Source organism: Dunckerocampus dactyliophorus, chromosome 2 (genome assembly GCF_027744805.1).
Source record: "Dunckerocampus dactyliophorus isolate RoL2022-P2 chromosome 2, RoL_Ddac_1.1, whole genome shotgun sequence".
Lineage (NCBI taxonomy): Eukaryota > Metazoa > Chordata > Actinopteri > Syngnathiformes > Syngnathidae > Dunckerocampus > Dunckerocampus dactyliophorus.
Window position 1 is genome coordinate 36,289,202 of NC_072820.1, and position 14,449 is coordinate 36,303,650.

Here is a 14,449-nt window from a genome sequence, read left to right on the forward strand (position 1 = left end):
TTTGTCTATTGATTATAAAATTAGAAGATATCTGTATTTGTATGTATGTTAGGATGTCTTCCAAACGAGCCCCCAATATGGGGAATGTTAGGAGTGGAATATTTTCCTTCTGCTTTGAACAAGACATGTTGAATGCTTGTTGATAGCAGAAACATGACGCACGATCACAAGGCCATCTTGGCCGATGCAAACAGCTGTCTTGCACACACACACACACACACACACACATAGTTTCTAGCTATGTCACCATTTTAATCTCCCTCTGAAGAGCGATTATCTGTCCAACTGAGACGGTCTAGTGCCTAACATCCTAACAACAAATAAAAGTAGATACCCATTATATACCAGCTCTCTCACAGAAGTCATAAAAGAAAATCGGAGATCGATTGGACTTCGCTAAACCCTCGTTGGCCGTTAATTACTTTCTCCAGCGCTGGCATTGCCATTGCTTGTATCTATTCCTGTTTGAATTAAATTGTTAACTGTCCTTGAGACTCCTAGACTCATTTCACAGCTGTTAGAATAAAAGAATCTGGGGATGGGGACTCTTTCGCCCTGTAAAAGGGCTGGTCCCAACAGTACCACCAGTACATAAAGATGACTAAATCCAATTTCTGTAAAAGTTTGTGCAAGAATGTGGAGACTGACACTAGGAAGAACTCTTTACAGTTTTGTACAAAGCAAATGCAGGGGGTGGGTTTCTCTAAATGCCATTCTAGTATGTGTTTACAGCCAACACGGCCACAGTTTGCTTAGGTTCACTGTGGTTTATGTTCCTGAATGCACCACACAAGGTTGTATTTGGAAGTGCTACATCTCTCGCTCTTCTTCTTCTCATCCTCACCTTCACTTTTTTTTTCCTGCCTTTCCCACAGTCCTTCGGATGCAAGTGGACATCCTGTGCGTGTGTCAGAGCCCTTTGGACAAACTTGTTGTATTTAATAGCTCGTTAAACCAAAAGCCAAAAGCCATGTGAAAACAAGTGTAACTTGTGAGTGTTGCTTGTTTATGTTGGTGTTCACCCAAGATTTTCTACAATTTTTCGAGAAGTGATGTGTCACCAGTGCATGCTACCCAGTGTCGCCTTATGGCTGTGGACTTTTGGGTTCATTCACGACCATCCGGCAGAATCTCATTCCATTATATCTTCTGTATGTCAGATATTACATTTTTCTTTCGTCTTTCTCTTGCTACCTCCATCTCAGCTTGTGACTGCCACCCTGTGGGAGCAGCGGGTAAAACCTGCAACCAGACCACAGGGCAGTGCCCCTGCAAGGACGGAGTCACCGGCATCACCTGCAACCGCTGCGCCAAGGGCTACCAGCAAAGCCGCTCCCCCGTGGCCCCCTGCATCAGTGAGTGAATACACACTTTTAGCATGGCACTTCCTTCTCAGCTCGGAACGCATTATGTAACCAAAGGCTACACAATAGTTGTAACGTAAAGTGAAAGCAGCATTGACTCAAGTCACGGAGATTAGCAGCTGTAATTTAAAGCACACGACTCTGGTAGCCTCGAGTCACTTTGGGGCTTCTGACCGGGCCGAGCCAACTTACATGTTTTCTGTGGGATTGGCTAGCCACAGAAAACGGTAATTTCATAGAGGACAGACAGAAACATATGTGAGGACGTGTGCCAAACAGATGCAAAGTCGCGATAAAGTTAAATGCGATCACTGCTGAGGCCCAGAGTAAAGTGAAGAGAAGATATTTTTTACAGTGGAAAACTGTATGAGAAGCTAAGTTGTTAATATAGTATTTGTATTACTTGTATTACTATACTATTCTGCCACCATTCTTTTTAGTCACTAAGCCTCTTTAATGCTCCCCTATTATACAATATGGACTTTTTAATTATGTTAGAACAGTAATATGTGTCAATAAAGTCTGTTTATGGTCACCTCACATGTTGCTCCACTTTTGAGAGAAGAGGCATTCAAACAATTGCTTTCGTGTTTTCATGACATCATGAAGGGAAAAACTCCTTCCTCATAGACATGAGCCTGCCCCGAGCCGAGAGGAAGACTCATTTTAAGTTCTGATACTGGTTCTCAAACAAAAGTTAAAGTCATCATGGGAGTGCCTCTTCCGTGTTTTAGACCTTGTTTGAAACGCTCCTCTCCCTGTGGTTAAAAAAAATGTCTCACATGTCAGCTCAATGTTCTTACCCCAAAAACCCTATGGACCGTATGCGCCACAAATGTCAAATTTTGTTGGAATTATCTAGAAGGTGTAGTTCAGTCCATGCAGTCTGCTGTATTGAAGGGCATCTTCACACCAGACTGTGTGCCAGGCTGCCTGCACGCAAACTCGCCAAAAGACGACCTTAGCTTAGGCAAAACCACGCTGAGCTGTGCCGCACGGTGCCACATGGTGCCGTGTTGTTTCTTGAGCTTGCAGCTCCGGAGCAGATGGTCCACGGCTGAGGAGAAAACGACCGTGGTTATGCATGGCAGACCCCAACCATTTCAGTGCCACTGAACCATCCAGGGACCCATGTGCATAAGTGTGTGTGCGCATAAATTCAAATCCATTAGGATTAAAGAGGACTCAATGCCTCATCTTTGCTCCCGTTGAGTCCCAAGACAGAAGACAAAGCTGTTAAGTAGGCAATTAGTATGTTTGATTGGAGCATCCCTTATTGCACTGATACTCTCATTGTGTGTCACAAAATGTGGTGGAGTCAAACACCCCCTCCCTTCACCGCTCTGCAGTGTCCTTGTTTGTTGTCACTGGCAAGGCGGCCATGATTTCAGCCTTCCAAAGACCTCCCGCCAACATCTCCCACTGGCTTGCTATGGAGCATCCGATCACATCCAATCAAAAGCCAGCAGTTCCAGTGCTTGCTGTGTTTATGTTGTTGTTAGCGTTCATTTTGGAAAGCTGCGTACAATTGGAAAAAGAACTGGAAGGGTTCCATGAGGCACTTTTTAGCCGAGCCAGCAGGCATAGTCAGAGGAGGAAGAAGTGAGTCTTGAGGGCTGCATCTGTCTCAAGATGATCCAAACCAAATTGCCCCCTTGCCATCTGTCCATCTGTTGTCTACACATGCTTGTGTAGAGCAGCAGTGTTGACTTTGCATCTGTCAAAGGAAAACAGCAACAATTCATTTGCCACAATGAATCAAATATGGGATTTAGTGGGCTTCAGAATGGGTGAACCCATGCCATTGCATTGCATTGTCACGTTTAACAATGAATTAGGTTGTTTGCTGTTGTGTCAAACTTACAGTGCAACATACGGAGAGGCTACAGAACAGGAACAAAATATTAGAGACAGCTCTGAGCATGATGCAGCACACTGCAACCACAATAATGAACCGTTAAACCATTATTACCGCCGCCAAGTATAAAAGTGTAGGAGAGGTACTGTTTTGATCGCCATTTATTAGTTGCATTGTTAGTGGATTACACAAACAGTACTTTACCTATTTTTATGAAAATGTGTGGACAAGATTTTCATATTTCATCCAAGAAGCCATTAATCTGTATACAGATTTGCGCAGATCAATGCAGATACAGATAAACAAATTACTATTTCTGCTTTCATCATTGGAGTCACAATTGGAAATGTTCCCTGGCCCATGCATGTATTTCTAATAGGGATGCTGGGATCAGGGTTTTATGCTGCCATTTCCGATACCTATCATCCACGAGTGAAATCAACCCATACCAATACTGATACCGATACCAATCACATAGATTAAGTGTACATTTTTGTATGTATTTATGATGAGTGGTATTAGCCAGTGGTGCCGTATAAGAGGGAAAGGTTAGGACAATTCAAGGTGCCCTGACTGCCAGGGGGCCCAAAAAATTGGCAATTATTAAAAAATTTTAAAAAGCGTGTGGGCGTATAAATACGTCTTTGGGATGGGGGCATTCAGGATTATAAAAACGTATAAATACATCTTTGGTATTGAAAGACATAAGGAGACTTTAGATATGAGAGTACATAATTTGACGGCGTTCCAGGTATCATGTAGCGGGGCTCCAAGTGAGAAAGCAGTCAGCAAACCCGGTGTCTTCCACCGCTGAGAGAGGCTGGTCATCTAGTCTGATGAATTCAGTTATTTTTCGGGGGATTTGCTTTAGCCTGCTGACTGTCACTCACATATGGGCGAGTGTTGCCCAGTGTTGATCACATTGTGAGCCTCGAAAACTCAACATAGTCCGTAAAGTGTTCTTCTAATGCTGTAGTAAATTAAAGCTTTTTAACTTGCTACACCGGCAAGATATTTTTCATGGCATGTTTTGCAGGTTGCAAAATTGATATCGCTCTCACAAATGGCAGGTAATTCCACACGGCAGATATGTTTGTTTTGGGTTTGGCACCACCTGTGCGGTGTGAAGGAAAGTCGGCGGGGGGACGCTCGCTACAGGCTGAATGTTGCAACAGTACGAGCCAGAGGTGATTGGCTTTTGTGATTGCCGATGAAAGACATTCATCAGCATATGCCGATAAAAATGGTATGGTCCCATCACCTTACAGCAGTGTCTCCACCCCAGGAAGCGGCCTGCTAACACATGGAAAAGCAAACACGATTTTACGATTTTAACCCCACTTTTTTCAACCTTGATGGCAGTTAACGACATCTAGTTGTCTTTGTGAAATAAGAAATGTTGTACTGGATCTCATTAGATGATGCCAGATGTTCAAGCACACTAGAGCTATGTTCACATTGCAGGTCAATTCCGGTTTTTTTGCTCATATGTGACCTGTATCTGATTTTTTTCATGTCAGTGTGAACAGCACAATTCTGATTTTTCCAAATGCGACTCAGGCCTCATTCATATGTACATATAAATCCCATATGGATGCAATGCGACTGCAGTATCAACGGTCAGGTCACATACATCCAACCTATACGTCATCGAAAGACGTGCAATGTCGTGCTTACCAAGACTTTGATAAAGGTAAAAATTATTTTAAAAAGTGTCAGTGAACTGGTTCACGGTTCCTGCCACACACACGCTCCTGGGAACAGACTTCGCAGCAAGTTGTCCACAAACTGCCGTAGCCATCTTTTTTCTTAATCTGCTGGCTAAGAAAATATTGACTCCTGTTGCACAAAATTCTTGAAATTGCCACAAACGCACCGATGAGCGCACACACTGCCATAATAGTGATGTCGTGCTTTTGCGCACGTTGCTTCCCAGACGCTTTGCATTCACATTGCAATATGAATGACCACAGAAAAAAATCATATTTTAACAAAAAATCCAAATTGGGCATCATACCCTGCAGTGTGAACGTAGCCAAAGAGAGTGGTTGTAGACTGGCAGCACCACTGAATGGTAAGGATTCATATTTCATCGTGTTTCTTGTGTGTTTCAGAGATACCCGTGGTCAACCCCACAGCTGTGGTGAGCAGCACCGAAGAACCAGCAGGTTGGTCTACTCTCACTAAACCCCCGCCCTCCACTACTTTGCCAGAGGAAGAAAAACATATTTTTTTCATATTTCTGGGCTCCAGTTTGAAGGTGTGGAATAAATATTAATGGAGGGTGGGGCACCTCTTTTTGAAGTCCTGCATAGAGCACGCTTTGGCCCAGACAAATTTTTCCCCCTTTTGTCTTGAAATCCCATAGTCCTCAGCCAAGTTTCCTCGACCTCGAGCCTCGCAAAGCTTCGGCAAGGCTGGCCAGCAGACAGCAGAGGTGATTGGTTACAGTGTACGTGGGAGATAAAGTGAAAGGAAGCGTTTTGAGGCGTGAAAAGACTTTTGGCAAGTGAGCGAGGAGGAAATTGGTTCACTCTCACTCCCTCCAATGCCCCAATTCTCCGCTCAATTACCCTTATTTTCCCTTCTTGATTCATGTTGATTTGGAAATGTTAATGATTTGATGGCTGCGGCTTCCAATGTGGGAAGGCTTCTTTGTACTTCCACAAGGCCGCACCGTATAATTGAACAGGAACATAGTGGATCATGTTGTCAATGCAACAGCAACAACAAGCATTGGCAATACAGTCGTCCCTCGCCACTTTGCGGTGTATAAACCGCACCGTTGTATAAGCCTCACCCACTTTAGAGGAAAAAACTGATTTGTACATATATAAGCCGCACCGGTGTGTAACAGTATATGACGTGTCCACATCATATTATGGCATAATGTGGCGCACAGGACCAGGCTGCTCTTTATTTGACACTCACAACAAGCTTGTCAACCAATTGGAAAGTTTGAGCAAAGCATTTCATTGGCGGACAAGCATTATGGCAAATGGATGGATGGTGCTGCAATGCTGTCTCTGTCCACCAGAGGGAGGCAGAGGAGCCAAGAGCCCAGAGGGAGGCTGACGTCATTGCAGCACTCCAATGAATGCGTTGCTCAGCTGCAATGCATTATGGGAAAACTTTAAAAGAGTTTTTTTTTTTTTCATTTTAAACTCATTGGTACATGTTTGTATGTTTATCAGGTATACCTTTAGAGTGTTACGTTACTGTGTGATGAGTTTAGCGATATTTTTAAGGCGACACAGTGAGTCAGGCTGCTACTGTATATTGTTATAGTGTTACATATCCTCATCTCCTGTGATTTCCACTCTGTTGACAAGCTCGTTGTGAGTTCACTGATAGCTGGTGTTTGGCTCCTGCCAAAGACAGAGCTATCATTTCCTCACTGACTCGCAAGCAGCATGGTATTTAAACAATTAGTATTACTTCTGAAGTAAAGGAGTTGTCACAAAATTAGAACAAATAAATTAAATTAGCTGCCCTGCGATTGGCTGGCGACTAGTCCAGGGTGACAGGCGGGGTGGGATAGCTGGGATAGGCTCCAGCATGCCCCCGCGACCCTCAAGAGGAGAAGTGGTATAGAAGATGGATGGCTGGATGGAAATTAAATTAGCCGCACCCTTGTGTAAGTCGCAGGGTTGAAAGTTTAAGAAAAAGTATAAGCCGCAGTGGTTAAAGTTTTAAGAAAAAAGTAGCGGCTTATACACTGGAATTTAATGTAAAAATTCATTTTTTGGTGGTTGAAGACGGCCTATTATTAGTCAAAAATATGCACATTGAAGCAAATTGTATGTATTTTTTTCCTAAATTGAGTATCTTCAAGCATACAAATGGCTAAACGAACTAAAATACAAATATAAGGTATTCAGAAGATGCATTCAAAGGCGGTGTGAATGATATGTATTATTCTACACTGGTCACTAGGTTTCAGGGATGTTACTGTAATGTTTGGTGACACACACAGACACCAGAATTGATTGCCGGAACAGGTTTTATTGCAGGTTTGAATTATCTCACAACAGGCACAATAATCCCTGATAAAAATCCATACTAAAAACACGGGCCACTGTGTCTGTGACCACTGACATCATTTCCTTTCCGCCCGCTGGGTGCAGCACCCCTAGGGAACACATTTATAGCAACACACACGGACATGAGTCTTATTTATGTCTTAAATTGCTTATTTCCTCTTATGTCTACTATACTGGGTAATACAAGTATAAAGGCGACTATAGGGGTGTTATTTCATGTCTACAGGGTTTAAAAAAACGTATTTAACTGATTTTATATGCTCTTACTACAAAAATTCATCCATTCATCTTCTATGCTGCTTATCTTCACTAGGGTCGCGGGTATGCTAGAACCTATCTTAGCTGAGTTTGAGCGAGAGGTGGGGTACACCCTGGACTGATCGCCAGCCAATGGCAGGGCACATATAGACAAACAACCATTCACACTCACATTCATACCTATGGACAATTTAGAGTCTCCAATTAACCTAACATGCATGTTTTTGGAATGTGGGAGGAAACCGGAGTACCCGGAGAAAACCCACACACATACGGGGAGAACATGCAAACTCCACACAGAGATGCCCAACGGAGATTTGAACCCAGGTCTCCTGACTGTGTGGCCAACATGCTAACCATATAAAAAGCTTAAATTTATTAATAAGGACTTCGTGGAAATGCACTTATCAATGGTCTGGTCTAAAACTAATTATCATTAGCATTTGTCATTGTTACACAAGAGTTAAAAACAACGTGAATACTGAATGTAGCCTCTTTCATACTGTCTACCTCTGGCTTTTGAGGTAGCTAAGCTGAAACAGAGATGGTGCCTGTGTGAAATGGAATAGCAAGAATAGGGTGTAAGAATCACTTATCCTGCCCTTTTGTGTTGAAAGCAATTGTTGCTATATGCCCGACAAGTATTTTAGACACAGTTGCGGATGCTGTGTTGCGGTGTGAAAGTGCTTTTCTGGAGCAGGCAAATAAAAGCCTGCACTAACTGCTTTGATTCACCAATTTTGCGGTATCTCTGTGTGAAAGTGTCTCATTTTGTGGAACTTCTTCTTGTAGTGCCCCTTCATTGGAATAGTCTTGCCAAAAAAAGAATACACCTTTTTTGTGCGTGTGTGTGGGAAAATGTTTGCAACCTCTTAGCCAATTCTCCTTAGACACCAAATCAATGTCCATGTCTTTCTCTCTTCCTAAACTTGACCGTCCAAAAAAAATGTGTTTCTGTGGAAGGGGCGGAGGATGCAATTTGTCCTTGTCATAGCATCCAAAGGCTCAAGAAGTCCCTCAGCCAATGGTGCGTGTTTTCACTGGGCCACTCTTCTGGGTCAGTGGGCAGTTTTATTTTTTTTCTCTTTTCCGAGAGCTTTTCCAGGTGAAAAGTGGCTCCTCATGGGAAAAGGCACTCTTGCTTTTCCTCCCCTGCCAACATTTCACCACCAATACCTCGGGGCCAACCGCAGTATACCTCACATTATACACGAAGGAATGCACACATATTTGGCGTCACTTTAATGAAATCCATGCACATCTCATACAAATGCATGCCTGTCACACTTGCATGCACACGTCCATGATAATGAGCTGCATATGAAACCGCACGCTCACCTATAATGAAAAGGCCTTTTTTGATTTTTAACCCTTTAAAGATCCTTTAAATTCACACACACATATGTGCCTAATGACAAGAAATCTCAGCTTCCCAAAAATTGCTGTAAAATTAGAATATATATTCATTTTTGCCCACTTTAAATGAGACATTGACGGGGTTTTTTAGCCATTTAACGACTAATATGTTGAGCTTCACTGTTTTGTAAGTAGAAAAAACAAAAAATTAAAAATGAAAATAATTTCCATAAAATAAATTTCGTATAATCACGAAAGAATGCACGAATGAACGATGTGATCCTCTCAGGGCTCCGAAATACATCCAGGTCAAAAGATAGGGCAGTACAAAACAGAGGAGAACCAGATTGAATGGATGTTCCTTCAACAAAGCAACAGATTGCCAACTTTCCTACTGTACAATCAAAGACGGTGGATGTAGATATCAACACTATCGATACTTGCATCCCACTATATGGCAGAAACAATACCACACGCGTCATCATTGTTAGGTTTATTAACAGGGAATTCAAAACTGCACTGCCTAAACAGAGAAAGAAGCTGATAGTCACAAACGTCTACATCAGGGGTGTCACACTCGTGCCATGGAGGGCCGAGACACTGCAGGTTTTCTTTCCAGCCAGTCACTAAAACAGGTGATTTTAATGATAAACACCTTCAGTTTGGGGTCTAGTGGTTAGCACGTTGGCCAACACAGTAACAGCCTGGAGATTGGGAAGACCTGGGTTCGATTCTCCCATGGGCATTTCTGTGTGGAGTTTGCATGTTCTCCCCGTGCGTGTGTGGGTTTTCTAGGGGTACTCCGGCTTCCCCCCACATTCCAAAAACATGCATGTTAGGTTAATTGGAGACTCTAAATTGTCCATAGGTATGAATGTGAGTGTGAATGCTTGTTTGTCTATATGTGCCCTGCCATTGGCTGGCGACCAGTCCAGGGTGTACCCGCCTGTCGCCCGAAGTCAGCTGGGATAGGCTCCAGCATACCCCCGCGACCCTAATGAGGAGAAGCGGTATAGAAAATGGATGGATGGGACCTTCAGTTTGAGGGAAGGAGCTCATCAATTAAATCACCTGCTGAAGAAACTGGTTGGAGAGAAAACCTGCAGCGTCTCGGCCCTCCAGGGCACGAGTTTGACACATGTGGTCTACATGAATGAGCACCTGGCAAACAAGGAAAGATACAAAGCACTTGGAGCACCAACAGTAAAATCTACATCAAGCTAAATGGAGGACCAGTAGAAGCAAGAGTGCTTGTTGTCAAAGATCTCAACGATCTTTGAACACGTTAAAGAACATATTACCATGACAACAAGGAAAATGGAGGATACAACCCAAAGTTGGAAGGTTTACATTCAATAGCATCTGACTTTTGATATCAACGTTACAAGGGCCTGCTCAACAAGAAGTACTAGAATTAGGAACCCGTGTATCTACATTCAATGACACTCATAGTGCAACGCGAAAGATGGCAGGAAGTGGATCAATGATGGGCAGCGACACTGATTTGCATTTCATTTTTTCTGCAGTGACAGATTTAAAACAAACTCACGCTCCACATCCTAACGACAAAAAATGTTCGCTCCCAAAAACTGCTATAGATATATGCTAATATTTCTTGAAAATTTTTAGTAAGTCAATCTTTTAACTACTCAAGTCTGAAATAGACATATCGAATATTGCGCAAAATTTTCTGCTTGGACTCCTAAAATTTTAAGTTAGGGGCCACTGTGCTCCTAGAAAAAAAAAGTTAGTCTCGAGCCCTGTTTGGGTCTTTCGGGCCTTTCCTTTCTGTGGTCTCTGTGCCTTATAAAATCTCCTGATACAGAGCCAAACATCCTGGACATTTTTATTGGTTTCTTGGTCTTCTGCTCCTTTCTTCCTTGTGAACGCCTTCATTTGCCGCATCCGTCCTCTTCTCCCACTTCACTCTCATGCAACTCAGGAGTGTAATTTTCTTCCCATTGCCGTTTGGACATTTTGTGTGCGGCCACTTTTGATTGATTTACTTTGGTAGGTGACGTGACTGGCTGGTTTTCTTTGAGAAAGCACCGCGACCACATGGAACCCCGGTCCAGTTTGTGGTTTTTCTGTGTCTGATGCTCGTACGCATTCCAAGCAGGCAGCACGGTCTGTTTACCGTGTCCTCTCAAGATGCTTGACTTCAAACATGGAAAATGGTTGTATCAATCGCTCTTTATGTTGTTATTCCATCACTGTCAGGGAGGGTTTGCTTGGTCGTGCTCATCTGCTTTCAAGAGCTCATAGTTATGATCAGACAAAAATTATGATAAAAAGCTAACAACGAAGTGAAAGACTTACATATGCGCTCCCCCCAGCTTGCTAAGATGATCGTTTTCCTCCATTTCCACTGTAAATTTACGAGCAGGATGACTGAGCCTACCACTTTTTTAAGATGGATCTGGCCAATGTGTGGTCTCAGGCTTGACGCAGCCAGCCAAGGGCCCACTCACACCATCCAAGCATGACCCGCTTCTACCTCGCTCTGTCTTTTCTCACCGTGCTAGAAAACATGTCAGAGTTAACACTTTGAGTCCCCTGCTATGTTTCACCTGCCTCTCGCAGCACTGCTTGTTGTGTTGGGACGTGGGACATGACACATGGGAATGCCAAAATGTTTTTTAAGACACACAAGGTCAGCAGGCCTCAACATCATCCTCATTCGTGTAATCCAATATGCACTCCTTAAATGAGTTTGGAAATGAAATGCTGGCCATTGGGTAATGGGACAGAACCAGAAACAGATTCTAGATATTGTCTACTATTGAAATTTCAAACAATCGCTGCTGGCTTTTTCTTGATTTGTCCACAAATTATTAGTTTCATCCTTGTCCAACAAGTCCATGAGAATATGACCTTTGGTTCAGGCATGCTGGTCTATTTTAAAGCTTTAAATAGTTTCCCAGGGGAAGGGAAGAAAACAATCTGATCCAGGGTCAAACAGTCTCCATTGTAAACCTTGTTGTAACGTCTTGTAACGTACAATTTTTGGATGTTGTGGGACTTTCTTGGTTGACACGTCTCGTCAACATCACATGGAAGTTGGAAACAGTACCTCTGGATTGGCAGACGGGGTGGTGTTCCCCCTTTTCAAGAAGGGTGACTGGAGGGTGTGCTCAAACTATAGGGGATCACACTCCTCAGCTTCCCTTAGAAAGTCTATTCAGGAGTGCCGGAGAGAAGGGTACGATCATTAATCGAACCTCGGCTACAGGAGGTGCAATGTGGTTTTCCTCCTGGTCGCGACACACTGGACCGTCTCTGCACCCTTGAATGGTACTGGAGGGTGCATGGGAGTTTGCCCAACCGATCTACATGTGCTTTGTGGACTTGGTAAAGGCTTTCAACCTGGTCCCTAAGAAGGGTGCTCCGGGAGTACGGGATTGGTTGCGCGCTACTACGTGCCTTTCGGTCCTTGTGCAACCGGAGCAGGATCATGGTTCGCATTGCCAGCAGTAAGTTGACCCTGTTCCCGGTGAACGTTGGACTTCGCCAAGGCTGCCCTTTGTCACCGATTCTTTTCATAAATTTTATGAACAGAATTTCTAGGCACAGCCAAGGGGTTGAGGGTTTCCAGTATGGGGGCCTTAACATCTCACTGAGGTCCCGATGGGTTCATCAGGCTGTGACCTTCAGTGTTTACTGGGGCGGTTTGCAGCTGAGTGTGGCGTTTCTGGGATGAGACTCTGAGGCCATTGTTATCAATCAGAAAAGGGTGGATTGCGCTCTCCGGTTTGGGAGTTAGATCTTGCCCCAGCTGGAGGAGTTCAAGTACAGTGCCTTGGTTAACGTCATTAATCCGTTCCAGAACGTCCAACTCAAACCAAAACAGACTTTAACCAAAGCCAATTTTTCCGTAGAAAATAATGTAAATCCAATTAATCCATTCCAGAAACTCAAAAATGTTAACACAAAACACATTTTATAGACAATAATTATAGTTTTACATGCAGAAAACGGTGCAAAAATAATTACAAATGACACACGAATGGACAACATTTAACATCACTTTCACCTAGTTTTGTTGCGAAACAAAACTAAAAACCATCAATTAACAAAATAACATAAAATAAACACATTATTCTGCTGCAACCACAATTTGCAAAAATGTAAAAAAAATATATCAAACTAAATATCAGCATTCTACGACCAATAAACATGTACCTTGTTGTTTAATATATAAAATTTCTGAATTAAAAAAAAAAAACAATCGCCGGGGCAGTGACATCACAGAAGTGCGCCTGAGAGGATGCCTTATGTTTGCTGATGTGTGCTATGTTTGACTGCGGATGTCGCGAACACGCTACAGTAAGTGGAATGCTTATGTTTTGTTGTTGGAAGCAGAAATGAGTGTTATGGATGTAAAATAAGACAGGCAGAAACACAATGTCACCCTCGATGCCACCGGGTTGGTAGACTATTACGCCTGACGCTGTGGATGCATGTGTGCACGCAGCCGATGACTGAGCCTTGCCGTCACATTTACAATATATACCTCTGAAATGACGACGGGCATCTCTCTAAACCGTAAAATTCAGAGGTGTTGTTTCTGTACGGTCCATCGCCTTTCTCTTTTGTGCAGCCCATGTGTTTGTTATGTTGTGTATCGCTCTCTTGCAACAAGTAAACAAATGCTGTTGCTCTAAAATGGCGCCCGCAGCCCACGATGCATTGCGCGATCACATACAAGTACCTCAAGATTTTGTCTTGTGCGTTTGATCCAAGATGGCGGTGTAAACAAATCGAACAGTATTTTGGGCGCCAAACAAGTGGGCGAACACAAGCCAAGGAAAATTTGTGTTTAGGAAAAGTTTGTTTTTTAACTGAAAAACGCACTAACTGGGGCGGATGTTAATCAAGGTACCATTGTTGCACAAGGTCTTGTTCATGAGTTGAGGGAAGGTCTGAGCGTGTCGCTGGTGGAGGTTGAGGCCCTGTACCAGACCGTCGTGTTAAAGAGAGAGCTGCGCCAGAGGGCAAGGCTCTCAATTTGCCAGTCGATCTATGTTCTCACCCTCACCTACGGTCATGAGCTTTGGGTCGTGACCGAAAGAACGAGATGAGAGGGATTAGTCCACTATATAATTTTGTCGTTTTTCTGAACAGAAACAAACTGTGAAGGATTCCCCCAAAATGTTTTGGGGGAATCCTTTGTTTTAGTTAGCACTAAGAACCTTTTGCACAAGTTTGTGTTTTTTGTCAAAGGTCTATAGTAACAACAGTGGGACCTCCAAACCTTTAGTCCCTGTACAAAAGTAAACCATTGTATCATAAAACTAAAAGTGAAACTTCTCCCCTTTTGAAAGACATGTAATCACGAAGGAAAAGGAAAAAGTTTGTTGGCAAACTACTCTAGTCATTTCTATTCTTTTCATTTCAGCTACATGGTATGTATGTTAGCATCTGCTTGTTTTTGTTATTGAATGTTCTCTATGGGTGTTTGTTTTTATAGACTGTGATTCCTACTGCAAACCGGTGAAGGGCAACCTGAAGATCAACATGAAGAAGTACTGCAAAAAGGATTATGGTGGGTATTTACTATTTGCAATGTA

General features: G+C 43.1%; 1 protein-coding gene across 1 annotated transcript in view; it reads left to right on the forward strand.

The window, feature by feature from the left end:
- The window catches only part of ntn2 (netrin 2), a 49,857-nt gene that overhangs the window by 32,421 nt on the left and 2,987 nt on the right, over window positions 1-14,449 (forward strand). Inside the window, exons 4-6 of the mRNA XM_054769424.1 lie at window positions 1,206-1,355; window positions 5,337-5,390; window positions 14,350-14,424. Of these exons, the coding sequence (XP_054625399.1) occupies window positions 1,206-1,355; window positions 5,337-5,390; window positions 14,350-14,424 (279 nt within the window). The remainder of the gene's footprint in view (window positions 1-1,205; window positions 1,356-5,336; window positions 5,391-14,349; window positions 14,425-14,449) is intronic.